General features: G+C 37.1%; 1 protein-coding gene across 7 annotated transcripts; it reads right to left on the bottom strand.

Moving 5' to 3' along the window:
* Positions 1-1854: 1854 nt before the first annotated feature.
* sall3 (spalt-like transcription factor 3) lies at positions 1855-21216 on the bottom strand. 7 transcript variants are annotated; one of them, XM_031903839.1, is made up of 4 exons: positions 19678-21214; positions 7345-10287; positions 6788-7128; positions 1855-3445 (listed from the first exon to the last, which is right to left on the bottom strand). In XM_031903839.1, exons 1-4 carry the CDS (start codon positions 19754-19756, stop codon positions 3014-3016), a joined length of 3795 nt encoding a protein of 1264 aa, XP_031759699.1. In that variant the 5' UTR covers positions 19757-21214; the 3' UTR covers positions 1855-3013. The 7 variants fall into 7 exon arrangements, with proteins under 7 accessions (XP_031759699.1, XP_004915333.1, XP_031759698.1 ...); XM_004915276.4 differs by having other exon boundaries at positions 7345-10290; XM_031903838.1 differs by lacking the exon at positions 19678-21214 and adding an exon at positions 18971-19671.
* Positions 21217-24497: the final 3281 nt, after the last annotated feature.

Consider the following 24497-nt stretch of genomic DNA (forward strand, 5'->3'; position numbering starts at 1 on the left):
CCTGGGTTTTCTGGATAAGGGGTTGTCCCGTAATTTGGATCACCATAATTTAAGTCTGTTAAAAATTATTTAAACATTAAATAAATCCATGAGGATTGTTTTGCCTCCAAATATTATGAATTATATGTTAGTTAGGATTAAGTACAAGGTACTGTTTTATTATTACAGAGAAAAGGAAAAAACATTTTTAAACATTAGAATTATTTGATTAAAATGTCTATGAGAGACGGTCTTACCATAATTTTGAGCTTTGTGGATAATGGGTTTCTGGATAACAGATCCCATTCCTGTACCTGTACTATAACATGCAAGAAGTAATAATTACCCTTTTTGTAAACTGCTATATATTTTAAGGTAATATTTAGCAGAATACAGCAAAGCGTGAGTATACTTATCTATAAGATCTAGTAACCTTCAGCAAGGATATAATAGTCACAGTTAAGCATCTCTTTTAAGTAAGGATAATAATAAGTAAGGATGCTGGGAGGTCACATTTACAAAAAGTTGGACTACAGCAATGTTGTGGAATACAGAATAAATGTCCATTCAAAAATAATTATTTTAACATATTTGACTTTGTGATAAGTCTTTGTACATGAAACAAACAAGAACAAAGCAGCACATATAACATTTACTTTCAGGGTTGTCAAGTCATCTATTTTAAGAGGCAGTATACACCTATGGTCAGCATGAGTGAAATCTATAGGGCTAGTACTGAAAATGTGTTCGACCTATCATTATAATTACAAATAAATCTATATATTCTTGCTATAAACCACTGATAAAATTGTAGACTTGCACAAATGTCATCCTTCCCAGCTGATATGTGAGCCCCTATCAGATATTGGTCATGAAAGCTGTCATATGACAACTTCAACAGAGATAATGAGCTCAGTTTAATAAGCTCCTCCCTCCCCAAGTTGTTGTGTGTGGCAACAAGATAAGAAGGAGTTAATTTTAACTGACAAGGGTAATATAATTAACTATCTTCTGCTCCTCTCACAATTGCTCTAAGGGCTCTGGCACACGGGGAGATTAGTCGCCTGCGACAAATCTCCCTTGTCACGGGCGACTAATCTCCCCGAGTTGCCATGACCCGCCATCAAACATGTAAGTCGCCGGCGGGATGGCACACGCGGTGCCATCCCGCCGGCGACTCACATATTCGCCGGTGGGATGGCGGGTCATGACAACTCGGGGAGATTAGTCGACCGCGAACATGGAGTTTTGTCGCGGGCAACTAATTTCCCCGTGTGCCAGAGCCCTAAAGAACTAAAGTTAGGACAATAGAATGTAAATAAGTGTTTTTTGCTTTTCACCATTCTGCACTTTAAAGTGAAAGATATAACAAATAGATAGCTTTACATAAAACAATATGCAGATTGAAATGTAAAGAAAAGTGCTATTTTTTAACTCATGTTGAGTAACAGAAGTAAATTGCCCCTTTAATTAACATTGCTTGCTTATGACAGCTACATTTTGCAGGGCTGCATAAGTTTTAGTACAATCCTAATCACTTAATTTTTCTTAAGGGTCACTAATGAAACAGATGAGTTGGCAACCCTGCATACTAGTGCTGTACATGTCCATAAACATAAACAGCAGTCTGGAAATGAAGTATGTTTCTAAGGATATCTAAATCTAGATATGCTCTAGATATCAGTAATTCATTATACCTTTTTTCTCATTCTTTAAAATACATCACATATAAATGATATGTATAATTAGGTAGACATTAAGAAGATAATTATTAACAGCAGCAGAGAAAGGGTAAGAAAATCCTTTCACAGTCTCATGTAGCAGTGATTTTTTTGAATCAATATGATTTTGAGATTGGATTTACTTGAAATGAAATTAGGTTTGACAACATTTTAATAAGTTCCACGTCATTTCAATGGTTAGGAGGCAGACCTTTAAGCACATTGGTGTTGTATTTGTATATATATTTATATATTTATATGTTTTTACATACAACTGAAATATGACTTGACAAAACAAGGAAATTATGACAGCTTTTATGTTTTACTTTTCTTGCCTCTGACTCACAGGGCTGTTATAAAATAATTTACATCTTCATTCATTTTCCAAATGATAGACAATCAAACGCTAATACAAAATACTAAAAGTGCAATAGTATAAATTAAAGAGTTTGCAAGCACATTATACAAACATTACCCTTTATTTTACAGCAAAGGTAACATGAAGGTTTGACTCACAGTTTCCTATGAAGTGATACTTATGAGTGAAAAGGTTTGTCTGGAAATGGATTTCCAACCATTATACTTTTCTTCACACATTTTCTCAAATATATCAAACAAATTGTCCACATAGCAGCTACAAATATTTAAATTAAAAAATTTGTTACTGACAGATACTTGCACATGTAAAGCATGCTATCTTCCCAAATAAAATACCACAGTTTTGCCTGAATTGGAATAAAAATCACTGAATTATAGCAAACGAAAAAGTCACAAACTCAGATGTACCTTGCTGTACAAAATTTTTTAAGGATGGGTCTTTTATACTGTTGGATACCCGCATAAAGTTATTATAAATACTACAGATGGGACGTACTAAATTGATTATTTAGTATTATAGTACTTAAGACAGACTTCAAGTTTATATCTAATTCAAACAAAACCTTTCAAAAAATTGGGATAAAGAAGTCATTGTGTATCACCTCAATAAATTAATAAATGATAGACTGTGCAGGGAAACATAATGCTGTACTGCAGCCTTTGTAAGTGTGTTATCCAATAAACTTCATTAACTAGAGACTGAATCAAAAAGTGTCCAGTTTAACAGTCAGTCAAATTGCTGAAGGAAGTACCATGCAGGTCTTGCAAGACATCTCTTCCGCATCCACATAAATATGCATTTCTGTGATGGGCAAAAGGACAGTAGGTGTTTGGGGTAGAAGTCTGTAACATTTGTTTAAAAACTGTACATCAAATAGTACAACAGTTTTGAGAGAGAAGTGGCCTTAAGTGTTTTTTTTCCTTTAAATTCACTGTCAGTTTATGCCAATTTCTTTATTCTCTTCAATAAACCTTGTAAATGGTCGACTCACTATAGACTCAGAGCCTACTTTGTCCAGGTTAATTATGGGAGGGCTACTGCCAGTACGTGTTCGGTCCATTCCACTTGAGATATTCCCTAATGGTGGTATAGCACTTCCACCCAAACTGACTGGAAGCTGTGGAATGCCTCCATTCTGTATAACAGAAATTTCATTGTTTTTCATAGCTAGCCCGTTTGTAATAGCAGCAGCATACTGATTCCAAAAGCCTGGGTCAACATTCATTGCTCGAGCTGCCAAATCTTTCTGAAACATCTCGGAAAACTTCAAAGCATCCCCACCTAGCAAAGCCATAGGGTTTTCCACAGATAGCCGACGACCACGTCTTGCAGGAGCATTATTCCACATGTGTGTCCCCATGTGAACCTATAGACACAAAACAAGAAGAGAGAAACCAAAATTTAAGTAATTTCAAGACTAATAATGATTTTATTATATTGTAGTTTTCTAGAGACTAATGTAAAATAAAATCTATACATTATGCTTTAAATGTAAAAGTCCACAAGGTAAACTATCAAATTATTAACCATAAAGTAATCAAAAGCATTGCATTTTTCAAACATTACAAAACACTCATCAAAGAAATATAGTCTAATACCAAAGAAATTTCAATGTGAAATACAGTTACATACCCAAAGGCGGCATTGTTAGTACTAATCTAAAAGTAATATTAAATCTTACTGATTTTTTTGTATGTTTTACACCACAAAAAATGTAAGGTGATACTGCACTAGTTGATAAATTATATAAATTTTGATTTAAATTAATATAAGGCAACAGGTGATCATACAGTTGATTATAAAGCAAAATATATCTGTAATTAAAAATAGACATTTTTTTTGAGTAACAATATAAAACATGCCACTGCAAGTTCTATATCCAGATGGCTGAGGAAACACACAATACCTAGAGGAATTTTGCAATGTAAATTTATTTCCTGCAAATATTAGTACAAGTAACACGCAAACATAATAAAACAATTATTATCTATCTGTCAATCTTACATGTAATAATTCTGTATAGATCATTGGGCAACTAGATAGACAGACAGACAGATAGATATATAAATAAACAGATAAATAGATAGATCGATAGATAGCATCGAAAAATGTTCCACAACCTGGATTGAAAAGTTGACTTGTAAAAAAAAAAAACCCCAAAAAACCTACTGTATACGAGTGTATAGTTTGCACTCCGTTTGTATGAAATAATTTGCCAGGGTGCCAGAATTTAAAAAACTATATAACATCATATAAAACTTCACTCACAGGTCTTGCAAAGAGAAAAAAAAATGGTAATTTATTAAACCCACATTTCAGTCTTAGCAGAGACCTTTCTCAAGGTTACAGGACCTTGAGACCTTGTAACCTTGGGAAAGGTCTCTGCTGAGACCAAAACATCAGTTTAATAAATTACCAGTTTTTTTTCACTTTGCAAGACCTGTGAGTGCAGTTTTATATGTTATATACACACACACACACACATATATATATATATACAATAAAGAGGGCACCCCAGATTCTTATATAGATGTTGGAATATTGATCTCTGTAATCAGATCAATATTGTTTGTTACATGTGTTTCAATGCAGGATATCTAACAGGCATAGAAATAAGAGAGTATAACAAATAACTTACAGAACGAGGATTATATACCAATATTAGGGCAGTTATACCCCTTAAAGTGTTTATTTTAATGATTACAAAAAGAAAATATATACACTTCTCATTTTTAAAAGCCTTGTTCACAAGAAAACTGGGCAAAGTTTAGTCAAAAAGGTGCTGAAATTCCAAATTCTATTTGCCAGTTTCTACTAAAGGAAGGGTATACAAGCTACATGATAACAGAAGGAGCTGTTTTGAATGTCTTTTTAGAAACATAGAAGGCAGCATTCGGGGCATATGCCATACTGCAGCCAATATGCTGAAAGGGTTACAAAATTAAATATATTTTCCAGCTTCCATAAACTTTTGTTGTCCCACAATTGAAAGGCTTCTATACTTGTAAACAAATCGACATATCATTTCACATTAATAAAATATCTAAGAGAAAATTTAGTCTAAAACTACAAAAACAAAAAAGTTAATTATAAAATGTTAGTTCTAATAACAAAACTACATATACTGTATGAAAAGAAGCACCAAACGCTTTCCTACTATGAACCAAATTGTAACTATAAATGAATAGCACTGCATGCTCCATTATTCATGTTGTTTTTTTTTCTTATTATAATTTATTTAACCTGTAAATAACAAAAGTCCAGGAACTGTAAATCCAATATTCATTTTTGTGTGTCTGTATGTAATGGACACAGCTCTAACAATACTTTAAAAAGATGAAATTTGAGGTGTCTATTTTCCATGACACATGTCACATATGTCTCTCATGCAGCAGAACTCATAGTCAGAATATTTACTTGTGATGTATTGTAAAGAAATATAATTTAGTCACCAAAACACACCTGCAGATGTGTTTTACATTTTTAAAACAGAATTTCAAGAGCACAAGAAGACGCATCATTATCATTACAAATAATGTTGTATTCTGTATAACACTGGCGACAAGGTACTGTCTATTTCCTTCCTTTCTTTATTTCTTACAGACATGTATAGCGGTGCATAATATGGTTTATGCTTTCCTAAGCTTGTGTCCCAAGATGTTGCTGGATTCTAAATCAATGTTCTTTAATTTGTTCTTTACCAATACTGGTTAAGTACTAACTTGTGTTGCTTGTGTGCATACAAAATGACTTTTATGTTTTACAGCGTTATGTGTGCTAATGTCATAACTTGTGACACATTGCACTCCTAAAATTCTATAAATTATCATCAAGCATTAGTTGTAGTCCAATGACATTTGGATATTCAAAAGTTAAACATCACTGTTATCGTTGAAATATATATATATATATATATATATATATATATATATATATATATATATATATACACATATATACGTCTGACAATAGGATACCTCTCACACAGCACCTAAGTGGTGCAAAAGAATTAAGGCCAATCTGATGGATCCCCAGCCTTTTTTAAAGTTGAGCAAGACTAGCCGAAACACCAGTTTTGTCTTTAATAAATGACTTTGCGTTACTTTATTCCTCTGTGAGCAATATCCTTCTGTTGAACACACATTTTTTCGTTTAATTGGTCTACATACACTCAGGCATATTTTTCTTAGTTAAGGCATGATACCTATATACAAATATATATATACAAATATATATATATATATATAATCCGATGTTTATGAACCGCTCACACACCAGCCTTTGACAAAGGCTGGTGTTGCAGCCGAAACGTCAGTTGTCTGTTCACTTTAAAATTATGAAAATGTATTCTAAGTCCTGTGTGAGCGGTTCCTAAACATCGGAGTTTATTTATCTTGAAAACCTTGGCGACTGCACCCAGGCAAAATATTCCAGTGCAACGTGAGTGCTGGCTCCGTATGCTTGCCAAATATATTTATATATATATATAATATAAAGTTTATGACACAAAGGCTCACCCACAGCAAATGTTATTTTGTATTAAAGATAAAATTTGTGTGCTAAGCTATTTTTTCAGCTTTTAAAACATTAAATCACACACACACATCATGAAATGGCAATGACATTAAGCAACAGTTTTAAACTGGCAGAGTTAACTAATCCCAATCCTTACGTTTTCTTTTGTTAGACTGGAGAGAGTTCACCTTACCTTAAGATTCCCTTTTGTGGTAAATGCTCTACCACAGATTGTGCAGCCAAATGGCTTTTCACCAGTATGAGTACGTTCATGTATCTGTAGTGCACTTGCTGAAGAGAAGGTCTTTCCACACGAATGACAGTTGTGTTGCTTGGGAGTTCGTCTTGGTGGGGGTGCCAGCATTGGAGTGATGCCTGGACTCATCGCTGTCTGTGGAGCAGCAGGAACCTGGATTCCAGCTAGAAGGTGGGGACCTTCACCCAATGAGATCGGCTTGGTGTGACCGTTCACTTCCATTTTGATCATGGCAGGCGCTGTGCTGGTGATCAGGCTAGTTGTAGTTTGGCTGGGACCTAGAGTAAAGTTGGGTTCAAATAACTGAGATGGGAGCTCTTTCAATTTGTGTGTCAGCAAGTGCTGTTTTAAATTACCCATAGTGGAACACCCACGATTGCAGACTGTACAAATAAATGGCCGTTCTTTAGTATGGCTGCGGTAGTGAATTTCCAATGCACTCTTACAAGCAAAAGGCTTGCCACAGATATTACAAACAGTACTTTTAAACTTACCACGTTCTCTGCTCAGGAACAGAAGACTATAAGGAGCCTCTTCTTTGATGAGTGGCCTCCCAGGATTAGTGGATGTCAGATCCAGTGCACCTTCATTTTCAGGAGTGGTTATAGGGCTGTCAGGCTTTTCTGTTTTGAGCTGTATTAGTGGTGGCTCTTCTTGACTAGTTATAACTGGAGATTTTGATCTAATGCTTTCACTGTGACTATGCGCTGGAGACAAAACCTGCATTGATGAAGAAGATTCAGACATTGCTGGACTGCCTGCACTCTGGCTTTCTAAGTCCCCAACAGCAGAAGATGAATCATTGCTTAAATGATCACTTTCACCAGATCCATTCTCTATGTTTTTTAAACCAATAAACTGCTGGGCAGTCATAACAGAGTCAATCATTTTCATCTGATTTTCTAAAGCAGCAATACTGGAAATGACAGTAGGAGGTGAAGCAGGTGATGATCCAGAGTATGGTATGAGTGGTTTTGAAGAGTCACTTTCGGTGTCTTTTAAATCAAGATCATCGTCTAATGAATTGTCATCAAAATCATCATCATAGTTGCTCATTGTTTCAAGATTCTTGTCATCATAAGAAAGTTCAGAGTCCATTGCATCTTGGAAGCCCTCTGGTAATGGGGTGTTTGGAATCTGCCCACCCATATGCATACGAATATGCTGTTGCAGAACAACAGCGTTCGTAAATTTTTTCTGACAAATGGGACATGAATGCTGAACCCTTAGTGGAGGCTTTGCCCTATGAACACCAAAATGTGTTTTCAAATTGCCTTTAGTAGTAAAGGCCCGTCCGCAAATTTTGCATTTAAATGGCCTTTCTCCAGTATGTGTTCTGTAATGCATCTTGAGAGCACTCTGACAGCTAAGTACTCTGTGACAAATGACACACTGATTTGGATCTGTCATCTTTTTATCAATGTTTTCAACTAATTGCTGCAATTTTGAGGTTTCTGATGTTTGCATAGATTCCAGGAGACCACCAAATGGAAACTTAGCCTTGAACTGGTCAGACATGGGAGGAAGCACAGAGTTTGGGAGGGTTGTTGAAACACTGGAATCTGTAACAGTAGGAGCTGATGTGGTGACAGGTGAAGGTATCTGTACATTTACAGGTTGTTCACCTACTCTTGTGGAAGAAGGCTGAGCAATAGGTTCTTGTTTAGGAGTAAGAATTCCTGCCTGTGCTGGTTGTGGAGATTCTGAAGATGCTTGTATGCAGGGTTCAGAATTATGTATGTTAGGAGATAATGAGTTGCATTCACTAGAAGCAGGAGATGGCCTTTGGGGGGATCTGTTACTTGGTGTAATGCTTGGAGAATCACTATAGTTATTTACACCAGGTATTGTGGGAGGAAGCTGCAATCCAATTGAAGTTGTAATAGTCGGTAACACAGGCTTACTATCTAACCATGTAGTAACTGGTTTCTCAGGAGGAAGAGACATTCCATATGGAATTCCAGAGCTAGTGGGGACATTGTCGAGGTATTCTGGAACAGGGTATGGGTTCATCTGAATGTGGGGATATTTTTCTTTGTGTCTTTGAAAATGAACCTTTAGGTTTCCTTTTGTGGAAAAACGATTTCCACATATATTACATTTAAATGGTCTTTCTCCTGTGTGAGAACGTAAATGAATTTGTAATGCACTATCACTTCCAAAGACCTTGGCACAAAACCTGCATTTATGTTTAAAGAATGGATCATCAGAGGTTGTCTTGGTCTCAAATACTGACACATTTGGTGGCTTTCCCTTACGGTGCTTCATAAGTGCAGAGAGGGGGTCTAAAGCATTAGCTGTTGCAGCAATGCTGACAAGTGGGTTGGGGAAGATCACGCTATTTGATGAACTCTGAGGTAGAAGCGGACTTGGCAAACTGGAAGATGAATTGAGGATATTTCCATGTCCTACAGATGGGGGTGTTGAGGAGCTCTGTGGATGGGTTGGATTACTTGTAGAATTAGACAAAGAACAAGGAGCTGCTGAAGTTGCTTTACTAATTGTTGATAATGATGTGGTGGATTCTGTTGGAGCAGATGATACAACACATGGTATATTTGGGGTACTTGCCCCAGATGGAGGCTGTGACATATGCTGAGGATTTTCAAAAGAAGGGGGCTGAACGCTAGTTGCTGGTCCTGAAAGAGCGGGAGGGACTACTGATGTTAACTGGAGGGTTGAGTGTGCAGCAAAACCCTGCAACTGATTTGAAGCAGGAATTGGAACATTTTGGGCTGGAACTGTGGGATTTAAGGGAGGGCGCAATGGCTGCCGGTTCATCAGTGCAACTTGACTACGTATCTGTTCAATGAGCTGCAGCTGGTGAATTTGTTGCTGCTGTAGTGCCATCAACTGTTCTAAAATCATTGGAATTGCCATTGCAGTTGCCGCAGTTGCAACATTCGTACCCCCCACACACCGTGCATTTTGTGAAAATTGTGCAACTGCCACCTTAGTACTTTGCAGAGTCTCTAAGGTAACATTAGTGTTTGGCATGTTATAATTAGTCATGGAAGATGGTTCAGAAATCTGAGGTAGAGGAGTAGCAGAGTCTGAGGCTTCTTGACTTGGGTAGTTTTTTTCTTCTGTGATTTCAACCTCCATGGGTTCCTCTTCCCTTTCAGTGTCTTTTATGTCACAGGTGTCATTATTTTCTACCTGGATATTTTCCTCTGCAGTCTCACTTTCTGTGTGATTACTAGGAGAACTTGCAGGAGAGGGTTCTGGAACCTCTTCTGGTACTGGTGCTGCTGCTACATCATCACTCACAATCAGCACAAGAGGGTTTTTAGTGCATGTCTTCTTATGATTTAAAAAATCAGTCCATTTGAAGAATTCAGCACAGCATTTTTCACAAACGTTAGTTTCTTCACTTCCACTTCGACTTTCATTCCCACTGTCACAATCATCTGGTCCTTCCGCGGCGGCTGCTGCTGCTGCTGCTAAAAGCAAATGAAAAGGCTGTATTAGCTTTTAAATTAAATGACAGATGGCTACATTTGAAAATTTTGCACAAGTTAAATCAATACTTTTTATTTCGAACAAATTACCCCACTAGAACAATTTTTAAGCCCAATGTAAGTAGTCTATGACTTCTTATACCCAGCTAATAATTTTCTTTGCGCAATCCATCAAATTATGAGGCTCTATCAATTGTGGATACTGCTTCTTAATGAAATTCCATAGAAGTCATTGATTTCCAATATTTTCATACAATTCACAGCAACCTTGTCTGTTGCGTACAAATCAGGCTTTTGATGGGCTCATTAGGATTCCCCTTTAGCATCGAGCTTCCTAATTTCCAGCCAAATTAGAGATGCTTTTGCCAGTTCAGTTAACATTGCTAAACTAATCAGTAACCTTTCAAACTTCAGTCAGTACCTGACAAGATTAAACGAAGCAAGTGTAGCCTTGACGACACAGCTTTATGAATTGTATGCATTAATTAAAACATCAAGAATTTCATGCAAGCCGATATGACCATTAAATTGATATTAAGTGATATTTGATAAGTTTTATTTTAAATGATCCAGTCAGATCTGTTGCAGTGTTTATTAATATTTGAATTCCTCACACTTGCCCATATATTCATAATTTAAATGTTAATGATATTAATCTATCAGAAACAGCTTTTTGAGAATGCAATAATAATAGTAATTGTTTTCAATATAAAAAAATTACTTTCAGTTCTCTAAGTATACAAATTCAAAAAAATCTTTGAAAACTAGGAATTATATATTAAATGTACATTTATACTAACATTTTTTACATAAGTATGAGTATTTTGTACCTATTTCCATCTATTCTTTAAGAAAGTCTCTGGAAATTATATGCTTGTGCCACTGTAGAAAACCCACTAATTGGTTACACATGTTTAATTACTGTTGTAGGCAGTCACTTCCTCTGACTTGCGTTACCCTCTTGTGCTGAATGACAAGCATGTTTAATGAACAGAATTCTAATTCACACCTGATCAAATAAATAGCTATACTGAAATCAACATATAATGCCATTTCAAGTACCTTACAATCAGTGGAGAAGTGCTTATGTATTTTTTATTTTATAAGGCTCCATATATAGTAATTACTATTAATTAAAGACTGCCTGCATATAAAGAAAAAACTGTAGAAAAGAAATCAGTATACCATTAGCAGGACACTTTTACAATACAATGTTATTGCTGCCGAATTATAGTGTCAAATAATATAATTAAATGTCTTTTGTACAATATAAACACATAACTTAAATGTTCAAATGGATATATATTTCATTTCAATATACATATCATATTTTATTGTATTAATTAGCTTTAGCCTTTTTTTTTTAACCTGAGATTATCACTGAATTTGTTCTACTTAAATCAAAATGGAATATAAGAATTACAAATGTAGATTTAAACATGAATATGAACTGTTATCAAGTGTGTTTGAATATATAACTTTTTTGAAAAATGTTTTTTTCTGCTAGAAAAAATATATTCTTCTTACAAACTTTGTACGTTGAAAATAAATCTCTTAAAATGATCTAAAAATGCACCAAAGTGCTTCTGACTGTATATAGTTAAACGTATAGAATAACTTATACTGGGAATGAATGTCTAATATACAGAGTCTATCTGTAACAAAAGCAGGTAATGAAAAAAACAGTGTATAATTGAAAAAAAGCAAAAGTAACTAAACCCTTTTGCCTGTTTGAGATCCTGATTTCTGAAATACATTATAGCATGCTAAACATAAAAAGGGCAAAACATGGGGCATATCTGTAAAACTAAAAAAACGAAAAATATATATCTGTGCCTTTAGAACCCAAATATAGGTATGTATGAGCTTTATAATAGTTCTGCCACGAGTGCCACCAGAAAATTAAAATAAAGAACTTCAAACATACAGCAGTCGTAATTACACCTGCATTTCACACAGCGATCCACTATTTATTTGGATGTTAAACACCTTGATATGATTAAAAAACAAAATGTGCAAGAAGAATCAGCCAAATTGTAGTTGGTAAAAGGGAAGGTCGCCAATGATCACATTACAAGTTTCGCCTTAAGACGCTATTGCATGCAAAATTTTAAGTCAAATGCATGCTTTCACATGAATCCTTTACAGCCATGCCGGACAATAGCTGTTCTGATATTTTAAAATTTTTAAGTCTGTAATCTACCAAATTTTAACTTTTATGTCTAGTTAAAAAAGGGATGGCATTTTTTTTTTTGAATAACACTAAAAACTGTCAGATTGTAAAATATATTCATGGTAGAAAGTTGACCACAATTATATCACATCTATGTCATATTTCACAATTTTGCCTTAATTCTAGTTGTAAAATCATAAGCCGTATAAGACAAAAATCAAAATTATAGGATAGTAAAACTCATTATTGATTACAGCTTATATACTACTGCTTTGTGAATAATTATATATATATATATATATACTATTACACACCTCACACAGAATAAGTAATTTACCTGATAGCTGATCACTTACATAAGGGTTGACAATAGCTATTCAAATTGTAATAATCAACACTAATTTAAAATTACAGTTTTAGGCCGTCTAATATTATTATTACTTATTATATATTGTTTTTTATGTGTGAAAACTCATGCCAGGTTTCTTTTGAAAACAGCATTTAAATCTAAATCCAAGAAAATATTATAGAAACGCTCTCAAGCACACCCCTGTCAATACATTAAAAGGCTTTATCAATATCATAAAAGGCTTTATCAATCAATTTATGCAATATTTGTCAATACAAAAAATGAGAAATAAAAAAATTATACAAAATAAGAAATGAGTGTCACAAGCATTTTTAATATTCAAGACAAATGTAATGAAAGTATCTGATTATGTAATGTTTTAATTCTATATCTCACGTAAGAACTGATCAGACTCTAATCCTGATCCCACTGGAAAATGTTCCTGCCTTGCCACCAAACCCCTGCCATTTACAGAGTAAGCACAAGCCCCGTTCTATTTCTATGGAGTAAATTCTCCCTGTTGGTGCAGTACAGTTCTATATTGTGGTTTTCCTTTGTGCAAAACCTCATTGCAGTTTTAATCACATATGCAGTGTTCATGAGTAAAAATGTAATTGTGTAGATATGCTAAATTCCTACATGATAGTAAGAAATACAAATCATTTAATATCATAAAACATGCATTGCATAAATGTCAGTGTTAGCATGTTTGTAGTCACCGTTTCATATCTGTGCCAACTAAACATTTTTTATTGTTTTGCCTGTTTTAGTTGGAAGTTTTTGTGCAATCAGTTTAACTAGTCTCTTATGGAATGGGTGGGGGGAGAATAACTGTAGTAATAATAACATTAAATAGCTCTTTTAATGTTTTGGTGCAAGACAACCCAAGGACCTCAATTGTTTTACTAAACGTTTAGGAATTGGCTAAATATTGCTTGCTTCCATCTGACATTTATCATTCTTTAACATTTAGATTTATGGAAGTAAAACTTTGTATCACACAATAAACATATATAGCATATGTTCATTTACATTCCCCAAATAAAAACACATCAAACCACAGCTATTAAATGTGCTGATAACAATTATAATTCATGCCTGATAATAAGTATAAGCCATCTTTTTAAGAAGATGCTAACTGTTCCCTCATTATCATTAACAACTAGGCAAGAGCAAATTCTGCAGTGCTTGTACAGCTACATTGAATGAGGATGGGAATTAAAGGAACAGAAATCAGAATTGGAATGCATGTACGATGCAGGCTGACTGAAGGCAGAGACTCTTTCATAAGACCAGGTGACATAAAACAAAACAATTCTAAAGCTACAAAATGGTTTTCCCCTTAGAACGGTGGAATTTAAGAGGGAAAAAAGTTCAAGGCATTTGTTTTCTTGCAAATTAATTCTTTTTAACTCTTTATGATAGCTGTGATTCCCATAAAGGAAGATGAATTATCACATACAGAGCCCAAGCTGTGAAACAGGAGGAGACAAATAGAGACCCCTACTGTGTTCAACAATGTAGAAGAAATTCCAGACTCAATAGAATTTTTTGCCCTCTTTCAAACTACACAATGCCTGTCAACATGACAGTGAACAGTGGAGGGCACTATTACTATGCAGAATGTTATGGATCTCGTATATTTAGATTAATCTATTCGGTGGCCTAAATCTCAGAATTTGTTAAGTAACAACCACCTGTGGTATAGTCACCAACTGTCTTCTGCTTTTTTTTTAACATTTGCAGTTTGTAATCATGAAAGCAATCCATTAGCTACTTAAACACTGTTCAAATAGACGAAGGCTTAGCCGTGTACAATATCATTAGCAAACACACAGATTAATAAGAAGCAGATTTTACAGTTTAGGAATTAATCACTTTGTTTTTTTATGTGTGTTTGTATACATATATAGACACAATTTAACTTTTAAATAAACTTTTGATTAAAATGCTTTACAGTGGAATATATAAGGTCTATATCTAAACCATCAAATAAAGATAAAGCATTTTTCAAGATTAAATATAGCATTTGTAATACATAAAATTGTACATTATATATGCCTAATTAATATCTGTATTTGGCATTATAAACTATAAATAATTGATTCACTTATAGTTTTTGTATATTGTTACATTTAAGTACAGATATTGAAACTCTTCAAGCCAATGCCTATTATTTTAACTCCACCTTCAATTTTAAGAAGCTTGCATTGTTGCTTCATAATTCTGGTAAATATATAATTCTTAATTACTGGTAAATAATGTGTTTACATTTTTAATACAATATGTATTATTCAAAACAAAGTATGTGTTTATATATATATAAATATATACACATATTTTTAGTTAAAAAAAAATGTGATTTGGATATATAATTGATGAAATTGGTGGTGTACTTTATCTGAATTTTAAATTTAAAAAAAATGCATTATTACAAATACATTATTTTTTAATAATTTCCATTTGAACTTTTAGTAATGCATCTTTATGTAGGAAAGACATAAAATAAATCTGCATTAGCCAAAATAAAGAGGCTTATCACAAATGGTTCTTATTGTTAAAATGGTGCGATTTCAAGTATATGTGCTTGTGTGTGCTTTGTGTAAAATACACTAGCAATTAAGAGGTAAACAGGCAAATGGTTACATAATTATCATCACTTGAATAAGACTTCAATTACAGACAAAAGAATAATGCTGATCATTATTCCGAATAAAGTCTTGAAACTTTTTCCCCAAATGCAGAAAACAAACCTGATCATTGTGCAGAAATAGACAGACGATAATATTTCCCGCATTAACACTTTAGCTAAAAAAGATCAGTAGCTGCTAATCTCTATAGCATGTAGCAAACATGCGGAGATCTCTAGGTAACACTCAAATCTAGTGTTAACACTTAACATAACAGAAGTAACCATGCTGCCAAGGTCAACTGCACAGATGTACTAATTGTATTATGAGCTTGACATCTAGCGGCCACCCCTGGCAGGGCAAAACAGGCAAAGGTTAAATCAGCCAGCCTTGTCAAAGCACTTCTAAACACCCACCCTCAGGGACAAGCCATTGGAAACCTGTTGGCACTTCATGCAGTCCCACCTTTTTAATGTCACCAAACAAAATGAATCTCTAGTGTGTGCTGGGCATTAATGGTTTGAAATAGGAGCCTAATAGCCTATTTTAAACAATTTAAACAGGGTTGCATCATCGAAGGAATATAAAGCTAGAAACAAGCAACTATTCTAAGATATAAACTATATTTACATTTTGTTTTTGAGCATTAATTTAAAAAGTTGAATTTGATATGCATTCATTTCCAAAAAAATAACATTCCTAGTTTTTTTGTGTTGTGTACTTAACATCACATGTACCTCATAGCCATATATAAAATAACTACAAAAATGCAAGCACTTGCATGGTTTATAAGTGAGTGTTTCTACCTAGTCTAACCAAATATCCCGTTTTAATAAGGTCTTAAAATTATTAGAAAAAAACATTCTGATTGTTTGCCTTGCAGTGTGTTTAACTTGCTTTACCTGAAAAATATACAAGACTACCTTTGTGTGTTAAAAAGTCATATAGAAGCCTTTGTTTACTCATTTTTGTATTAAGATTTTCGATACGGCTCTTCAAAGTAGAAAGAAAATAATCTTCTAGTCATCTTATGATCGAGGAAGACAGCACACGGATTAGCTAAAATGATAAGGAAACCTGACCCACTTTAGGTTCAACAATGTAACTGCACATAGATGGTGGTAGGTTGATGGGTGCTTAGACTATATGTGTGTGTGACCTTAATGGCTAAAACTCATATATACCTCTGCATTTTCTGAAGGATCAATTATTTTAAGTATTTAAAAACAACAAAAAGGTGATTGTCTTATTTGGCTGTGTAATTACATTTTATGTGTATAAGACTGACTAAAACTGCAGCAAAAACAAATATATAATATACATAAAATACACAGTGAAGTGTTTACATTTGTTTGTGTAGATGGATAAAAAGATGCATATATATATATATATATATATATATATATATATATATATATATATGCAATTTCAACTAAATTTTATGATATCTGGCAGTAAATGCCTCAAGCATACATTTATGAACTAGCACATTTTAAAATTCAAATCCTAGGTTTTATTTTTGTGTTTTCTTCTGAGGTGTGGATTTACTCTTATTTTCATAACTAAAGATTTGTAAAATGTGTAAAACGAATACATTTGTGATCAAGAAGACCTAATGTAAACCTGTGTTTTATCCATCTGATAATGTGCAATGAGCAATACAAACTCCTGTTATATGTATGTGTAGGTAGTGGATACTATAAACGAAAAACTGGGGAGTAAGATGGCAAACAGATAGCTAGACAAATAACAATATATACTTTATATATAAACAATATTCTAGTATCATGTAATTTACAGACTATAAATTATTTGCCGCCAGGTTTAACAAACTTGAGGCATACAACGAAGAGACACACCAGCAACTAAAGCTTGCCTGCAAACAGTCTGTTAGTTAAATACCCCATTTCACAAAGGAAATGCAATTTCATTAAAGATTACACTTTCTTTGCACCTAAATGCGCACGGCCTCTTTCCTGGTTTAATAGGGGGGGTTACATTACATAGATAAGTGTTTTACTAAAAGTTTTAACTGTTTATCAACAAGGCATTTCCAAAGCCATCTTACAAAAAGAAAGTGGAAGCTGAATATGCAGGAATTAATAAATATAATTTGTTTTACTTGAATCTGGCAAAACTGTTTTTAATATTAAGAGAGGTTTTTAACATTATTACAGCCATGGCTTTTGTTTCATTTCGAGGCTGCTGCGGAAATGTGATTTGAGCCATTCCCAAGCCATCATAATTGGACTGTAAAAGTCCTCACTAGGAATCAATGTAGCCCTTTGGATGAAAAGCCTGTCTTTCTCACTCTCCAGAAATAAACCCCATTCACTTGATCATGTAGTCATTGTAGTCACTGAGTGGAATACAAAAAATCCAAGTGTGAGAAATGCTACGTGAACAAGTAAACAAAAAAATATTTCCATGACAAAAAAAGCTCCTGTGCCCTTAATCTACACACCATATGCAAGCGTTCCTTTTTAGCATATCTCCTGTTCTAATCTCCTGTGTCACGGCTACACAGATAAGTCTCCCTCTTAGCCATAAAGCTTTCAAGAATCATACTTTCTTCCACATATTTAGGAAACTCTGGTGAAGCCTGACAATGACATGTTGCTGTTTAATGGAATGAAAGAAAGCATCTGGGTGCTACTGCCTCAAAGCCCATGAACCAAGGCCTTCCTTCCATGGCACCCCACAATTAAATACATTAACAAAGACTGAGCAGGACACTTTATTACAGAAAGCTGCCCGGCGATTGCAACGGGTTTAATTTGTGCATTACCAAAAGGGATCATTATCCCCACAAAATAAACACTGTCTGAAACAACTCAGCAATGGCCAAATGTTCAAATTGTGGCACACTGAAAAAGCACAATAAAGTTCTCAAAAAAATGAAATAAATATTTATATAGTAGATATTTAACTTGGCTGGTCTGGCACAAATAGTATGTAAGCATGTGTGTAAGCTATTTGCTCTTATGTAATAAACAAAAATATCTGTGAGTTTTAAAAACAAATGTTGAATGCTAAGATTTGGTTTTAATGGTTTGAGTGTAAGCACAGCACATGTCCATGTTGTGGGACACGAGTTCCATATATGGATATGCACCAGAATACTCTGTGAGAAACAGGCATGACTCCATGCAAAGTCCTCCATCACTTCAAGCATTCCAAAAAGCACAAAAGTCAGATGCAACTAAATATAAACAACTCTGGAATGTGATATTGGAGTGAAAATGAGAAATGGCTGTACCCCAGCACCAAACTCAACTTTCTAGGTGTAGGCAGTGCAGGCTGGTAGCAGGCAGGGCAGTCTGTTTATCCATGTAACAGGGAAAGAGTGGATGCAAGTGGGGATCAGTAGCCCATCAAGGACCTCCCTGCTCCTCCAGCAGTTCTGCTGCTGTTACCCCAACCTCCCTTTGTAGCAACATTTCAAGCTGCCTATTCACCACAAGCCTACTCCAGCTAGCCCCACACATAGCAAGGCAGGCCTCTCACCTTTGGTTGAAGCTGGGAGTAGCTCCCCGGCGGGGATGGCTGAGACATTCATTGGTGGTGCCTGTTCTCCTCCTGTGTGCGTGTGTGCTGTCTCCCTCAGCAGAGATGTGTCCGGAAGCCTTTCCCAATCTCCCTCCATCCCCAAAACAAGATCAGTAAAGCCCCCTCCTCCTCCTCCCTCCCTCCCAGTCTGTCCCTAGTCCTTTCCTCGCAGCTGAACGGTAGAAACAAGCTCCCGCTGCTAACAGGAACTTTCAGCTTGGCCTCTCTTCTGTCTCCCTCCAGCTCTCCAGCCAGGCAGGGTCAGTGTGCTGCTAGTGACTGCTCCCCCCTCCCCACTAACCTATAGCCCCCATACACCGCCCCCCCAGCCCCACACACTCTACTTGCACACTCTCTGCCGGGCTCTCCTTTTGTCTGCTCTGCAGGTGCAAACTACTGTGAAACTTCGCACTTGTCTCCAAGGTCCGCCTCGCACTCAGCACTCACCAACTACTTTTCCATGAACACGACAAGAATGAAGCCGGGGGGGGGGGACAGCAGTGCGTGGAATGCAATGTGTGAGGGGAGAGTGCGCGGTTCGTGGGAGTTTGTGCTGCGAGTGGGACGCTGTGACACAGGACGGAGCGGGAGGGGGGAATGGCATGCTAGCGCCTAGGTGGGAATAATAGGCAGAACAGTGGGCAGGCAGGACCCCCTCCCCTTACCGTTGTGAGGGTGCACCTCTGCCGCGGTGTCCTCCTCTGATTTCAGATGCTGGGGCTTGGCTTGCTTTCGCCGAGACATGCTGCTGCCGCTGCTGGGAACTGCGAGTCCTTTCTGCTTTTTTGCAGATACATCAGTGGCAAATAAAAAAAAAAAATTGTTCACAAATAGTCGAGTTGCAAAATGACGGGAAATGAAGTGGTGTCGGTGCAGCGCGGATTGCGCATGTCGGTATATAATTGTGATTGTGAATAATGCATGGCGATTAGTGGCGGGGGTGAGAGGGGATTGGCTCGGGGCCAGCGGACACAGACTGCGTATGGAAATGAGGGACGGGCTCAAGCAATTAGCCGCCTCACTCCGCCAAATGAGCTTCTTTACTCCGTACGGGGCAGAGCAACCCCCGCCCGCCGGGCTACACTTCTCCTGGGCGCCCACGGTGGGACCATCTCACTCTAGGGAAGGTCATGTTCCCCCTCCTGTGCTGCCTGCGCTCAGCTCCTCTTTGCTTGGCGAATGACTTTTATTCTGCCTTTGCTCTCCACCCACAAACTTTTGCTATCAGGGCTGTGCTCTTTGACCCTTTGGTGGCCTCTCACTGTCTCCGCCGGCAGTGGCTTTGGATTTGGCTCAAGCGAGGAGCTTGTGAGTGAAGGGAAAGTTTCTTGCTCCTCGTTCCCGGAGCTTCCTCCCCGCCCCTTCTCTTTTTTCTCCTTCAATTACAGTTATTTTCTCCTTTCCGTGCACACGACCTTGCCCAGTGATTCCTTTCACCTTCCTCTGTGCTTTTGGCTTTGCACCCCTACGCCTGGGAGCTCGCTTGCTGCAGTCCAGGAGGCAGTGACACTTTAAGCCCTTGCGAGCTTTAGCGAGAGTCCCAGTCAGTGCTGCTGCTCCTGGCAGGGAACAGTGGGTACCTAGGTGGGATACTGAGGGGCTGCACCATCGGCGCTCAGAGGGGGAACTTTAGAAGAAGTTTAGTCTTTGCCGTAAGCACCGAAGCGCTCCCTGTCGGATTGACCCCCTGTTCCTTCAGAGGATGCAGCAGCCGTAGCGAATCGGACACGTAGTGCTCAGCCTGTACCAATGCGGAGCAGGGAAGGCAGCATTGGGCGCTAGGGTATCCCACTGCACATGAACTTGCTGGGAGTAAAGAATCGGTGCAGCAGTGCATGGGGGGACTTGATGAGTATTCCGAGCCTGCTGCTGCTCTTGTTCCCTATCTTTCCCCTTCTCCCTCCGAGCCGGATCCGTTCCCCAGCAGACTCTCCTGTCCGCACAAGGGGCAGCGCACAGTCCTGCTCGCACGGTCCTTCTCTTCCCCCTGTCACGGGAGGGGGTGGGCCGGAGCGGTTTATGCTGTGGGTGGTGGAGTTGATGGGAGGAGAGCCAGGTTAAGGGGGGAAAGAAGTCGCAGCACTTGATCGTTTAGCACCCCCTCTTCTTCACGCGCATACATGGGGGGCGTATGTCAGCTATTCATAGTGGGTGTTAGAGGATTTCCCAGCTACTAACATGAGCCGGCATATTAGCTCCCCGGCTGACACACATTTGATGGGAACTTATCTCCCTGCCAGTACATGAGCCGCTGCGCTGTTCATACGCTCTTGACAGTACGCGGCTGTGTGCGCTTCTTGTCCCCTGGGGGGGGGCTGGGGAAGCGGATACGGAGAAGGCAGCAGGGGACCGATGCGCTCACATGACAAGGAGCTGCTGCTAAGATGTAGCGCCTACCTGGGCACTCTCTCTGTGGCCCTGTCCGCTGCCTGCCCCCATGTGCTGCTATTCTCAGAGGGTACAGATTCCCCTTGTATCTTCTGTATAGCCATGCAAACTGAGCTGCTAAACTAGAATTCTTTTATACAATCATCTGTGTGTGTAAAAGCTGGTGAATAGCACAACTGGACTTTTTTACACTTTTAATATTACAAATTGTGCAAAACTTTATAGCCATGTCCCTAATGCGCTAAACTTTCAGCTACCCTGCAAGTGCAGCTGTTAGAGCCCTACTGGTAGTCCCACCCATGTCACCCCCAACCTGTGCCCTGTAAGGATCTTACTCTGCATCCCCGGTCATTTGGCTCAGTTTCTTTCAGCATTCGTTTTACTTTGGGAATCTTAGTATTGTCCTTGTAATAAGCACATGCCCGCTCTATTGCTTGAGCCATGCACCCTGTCGCCAGCTTTTGTTAATGTATCACTATATAATTTATGATGTGTAACACTTATGAGTTGCGTACATGTATGATGCCTGTAATCGCTTTTTCAGCAGTCGCTGCGCTTTGTGCAAACTCTGTAGAGAAGCCTCTGCTTATTTACTATGATTGATGGGTTCGAGGGGATCTTAAACTTTTACTCGTGTCCTAAGGTCAAGTACCTGGTGCTGATTGCACACCCCTCCACTTTTCTCTTTCTGTCCATCAGCCGATTTCTACCGAGATGATGCAAGGATCTCCAGCTGGCAGGGAAATCACATCTATTTGTTAGATCCGAGATCAGACTGGATACATTTGTTTCCTAGATTCCGATGGAGATCAGGCGGAAACCTTCAATGTGTCAAGTTGCGATTCAATTATTTTGTACCAGGCGCCCAGTTTATGTAACATTGTAACTCAGTGGTTCATTCGTTTCAAGATTTTATTTTGGAAAGAATTTAACTTTCATGCTGCTTGCTTTGTAGATTTTGTTAGGTAAACTTAATACATTTGACGCAGTTTGTCAAACACAAATACATGTGAAAATCAAAGATTGAAATACGTATGTATGTAAATATGTGTGCGTAGATTCCTCGATCTATACACATATAAACATATATATCTAAAATGCACACGAAGTAAACATGTTTAGTGACATTTATTCGCACGTACTAATACGCACCTTCATAAACAATTTTATGAATATTTTATGATGTTAATGCACAGGATTAACACCGTGTTAGTAATTACAAGCATAGATTGCATGCATGTGCAACTACTGTATATCATTTTATATCCTCTAAAAATGCAGCGTCTGGAAGAGGGCACTGTGGGAAAAAGTCGCAAAATACAGAAGACTGTCGCATTCCTTCTGATCCAAGTGCTGCAGCAAGATGACTTCTATTGAGCAGTTTCTGCATTGAGTGAGCCCAGATCTTAGCTTTAGTGGGTTAAAGCTGCGATGAGCAGAACGGTTTTTAATTGACTTACATGTAAGAGAACAGTTACAAAAAAGGTCAGGATATAATGTAGGCTCAGCAAAAAAAAGGTGTATCAAGCACTCTCTCGCACAATAACATGTGCAGGGCACAATCCACTCGTAATTCTCTTAATTAAACCTCTTACATTACACACTGCTCTACACACGACATATATATATATATATATATATATATATATATATATATATATATATATATATATATATATATATGTGTGTGTGTATGTATGTACACACGACAGTACATACATATACACACACACACATATATATATACACACACACATATACATACAGAAATTAAATTGTGTTACTACCCACACAAAATCCATTCCAATCAGTGTCACGCACATATCATTCACCAAGTGTCTGCTCACATTCTGAATACCTACATAGCTCTGTTGAAAGAAAGTTGCATTTTCTCCCTATAATTACATCTAATTTGTCCATTATCTTTCTCTCGCATTGTTGTTTGCATGGTAAAGAGCGACACATTATTATTTTGTCTGCCTGGTAATATTATTTGCAAATTACTACTGTATTTTGTACATTAGTTGAACATATAATTACGGAGTTGCTGTAATTCGTGTCATTTATTTAAATAATCCATAAAGCCTATTTTGCATGATTCCTTGACCGGGGAAGGAATGGTGAGCTTTGGGTTTCTATTGTATATAAGAAGTGCACTTTTTTCGTTAATAAAAAGCGTCTAATTTCAGTCAAAATATTTCCTGAAAAAGTGAAAATTAGAAATTTGCTGTTTGATTGTCCAACTTTTTACTTCCCTAGGCAACGGGACTTTGCAGTGCAATCTTGTCACATTCAGGCAACACGCCAAAAAACTGCAGTCACTGTCCCCTAATTTGTCCTGAGAAGAGTACACGTATTACAACAATAAAAATATTATTATTGGTGGTTGGTAGGGGGTACTAAAGCCAGCTGCCACTCTGCACCAATCACCATGATAAATGTTTAATGTTTAGAGGCAAATGTGTCCTTGCAATGCCCCAGTCTTACCCAAACTGCATGTCAAACGGCAATTATATCGCGATTTCTCTTCTGCCATAATTTAACGTAGGCGCGACTTTCTCTGTTCACAAGTGCCTAAATGCTGTATGTATTTGTATACATAGTAGATGAATTATACATTATATAAACATCACATACAGTTAAAAATAGCAGAAACATCATGCAGATATTGCTTTTGCAAGACAATGCTTGGGATTTACGATTTCATGAAACTATTAATTCGCTTGTGAATAATGACCACAACATTTAAAATAAAGCAAAATCTGCGATATATACATATATATGAATATTATACATATATACATATATATTACACACATATATATATATTTGCACATAAGCATTGAGTTTGCTCGCTTGCGTATTTGTCTGAAATTAATTCGTTTGTAAGACAAGCCCAGAAGCGTTGCATCGATTGGCACAACAAGGGTACAACAAAAGGATCCAGATGATAGAAGCAAGTGTCTATCCTGCCCAGACCTACTCCTGCCCAGTAAGTGCTCCTTCTCATTTAAACGCCTTTAAGAAGGTGTGTGTTAGGAACGCCCCATGTGAAGGGGATACGAGCTCTGTTTCTTAAGAAAACCCTCCTTCCTAT

This window comes from Xenopus tropicalis, chromosome 6, assembly GCF_000004195.4.
Source record: "Xenopus tropicalis strain Nigerian chromosome 6, UCB_Xtro_10.0, whole genome shotgun sequence".
Taxonomy (NCBI): Eukaryota; Metazoa; Chordata; class Amphibia; order Anura; family Pipidae; genus Xenopus; species Xenopus tropicalis.

Coding starts and splice junctions, on each gene's coding strand:
- sall3 (XM_002936447.5), bottom strand. CDS start 19,756: ATGTCTCGGCGAAAGCAAGCCAAGCCCCAGCATCTGAAATCAGAGGAG. Junction 10,294..19,677: donor AGAGGTGCACCCTCACAACG/GTAAGGGGAGGG, acceptor ATTTGCTTTTAG/CAGCAGCAGCAGCAGCCGCC. Junction 3,446..6,787: donor CCACAAAAGGGAATCTTAAG/GTAAGGTGAACT, acceptor TTGTGTCTATAG/GTTCACATGGGGACACACAT.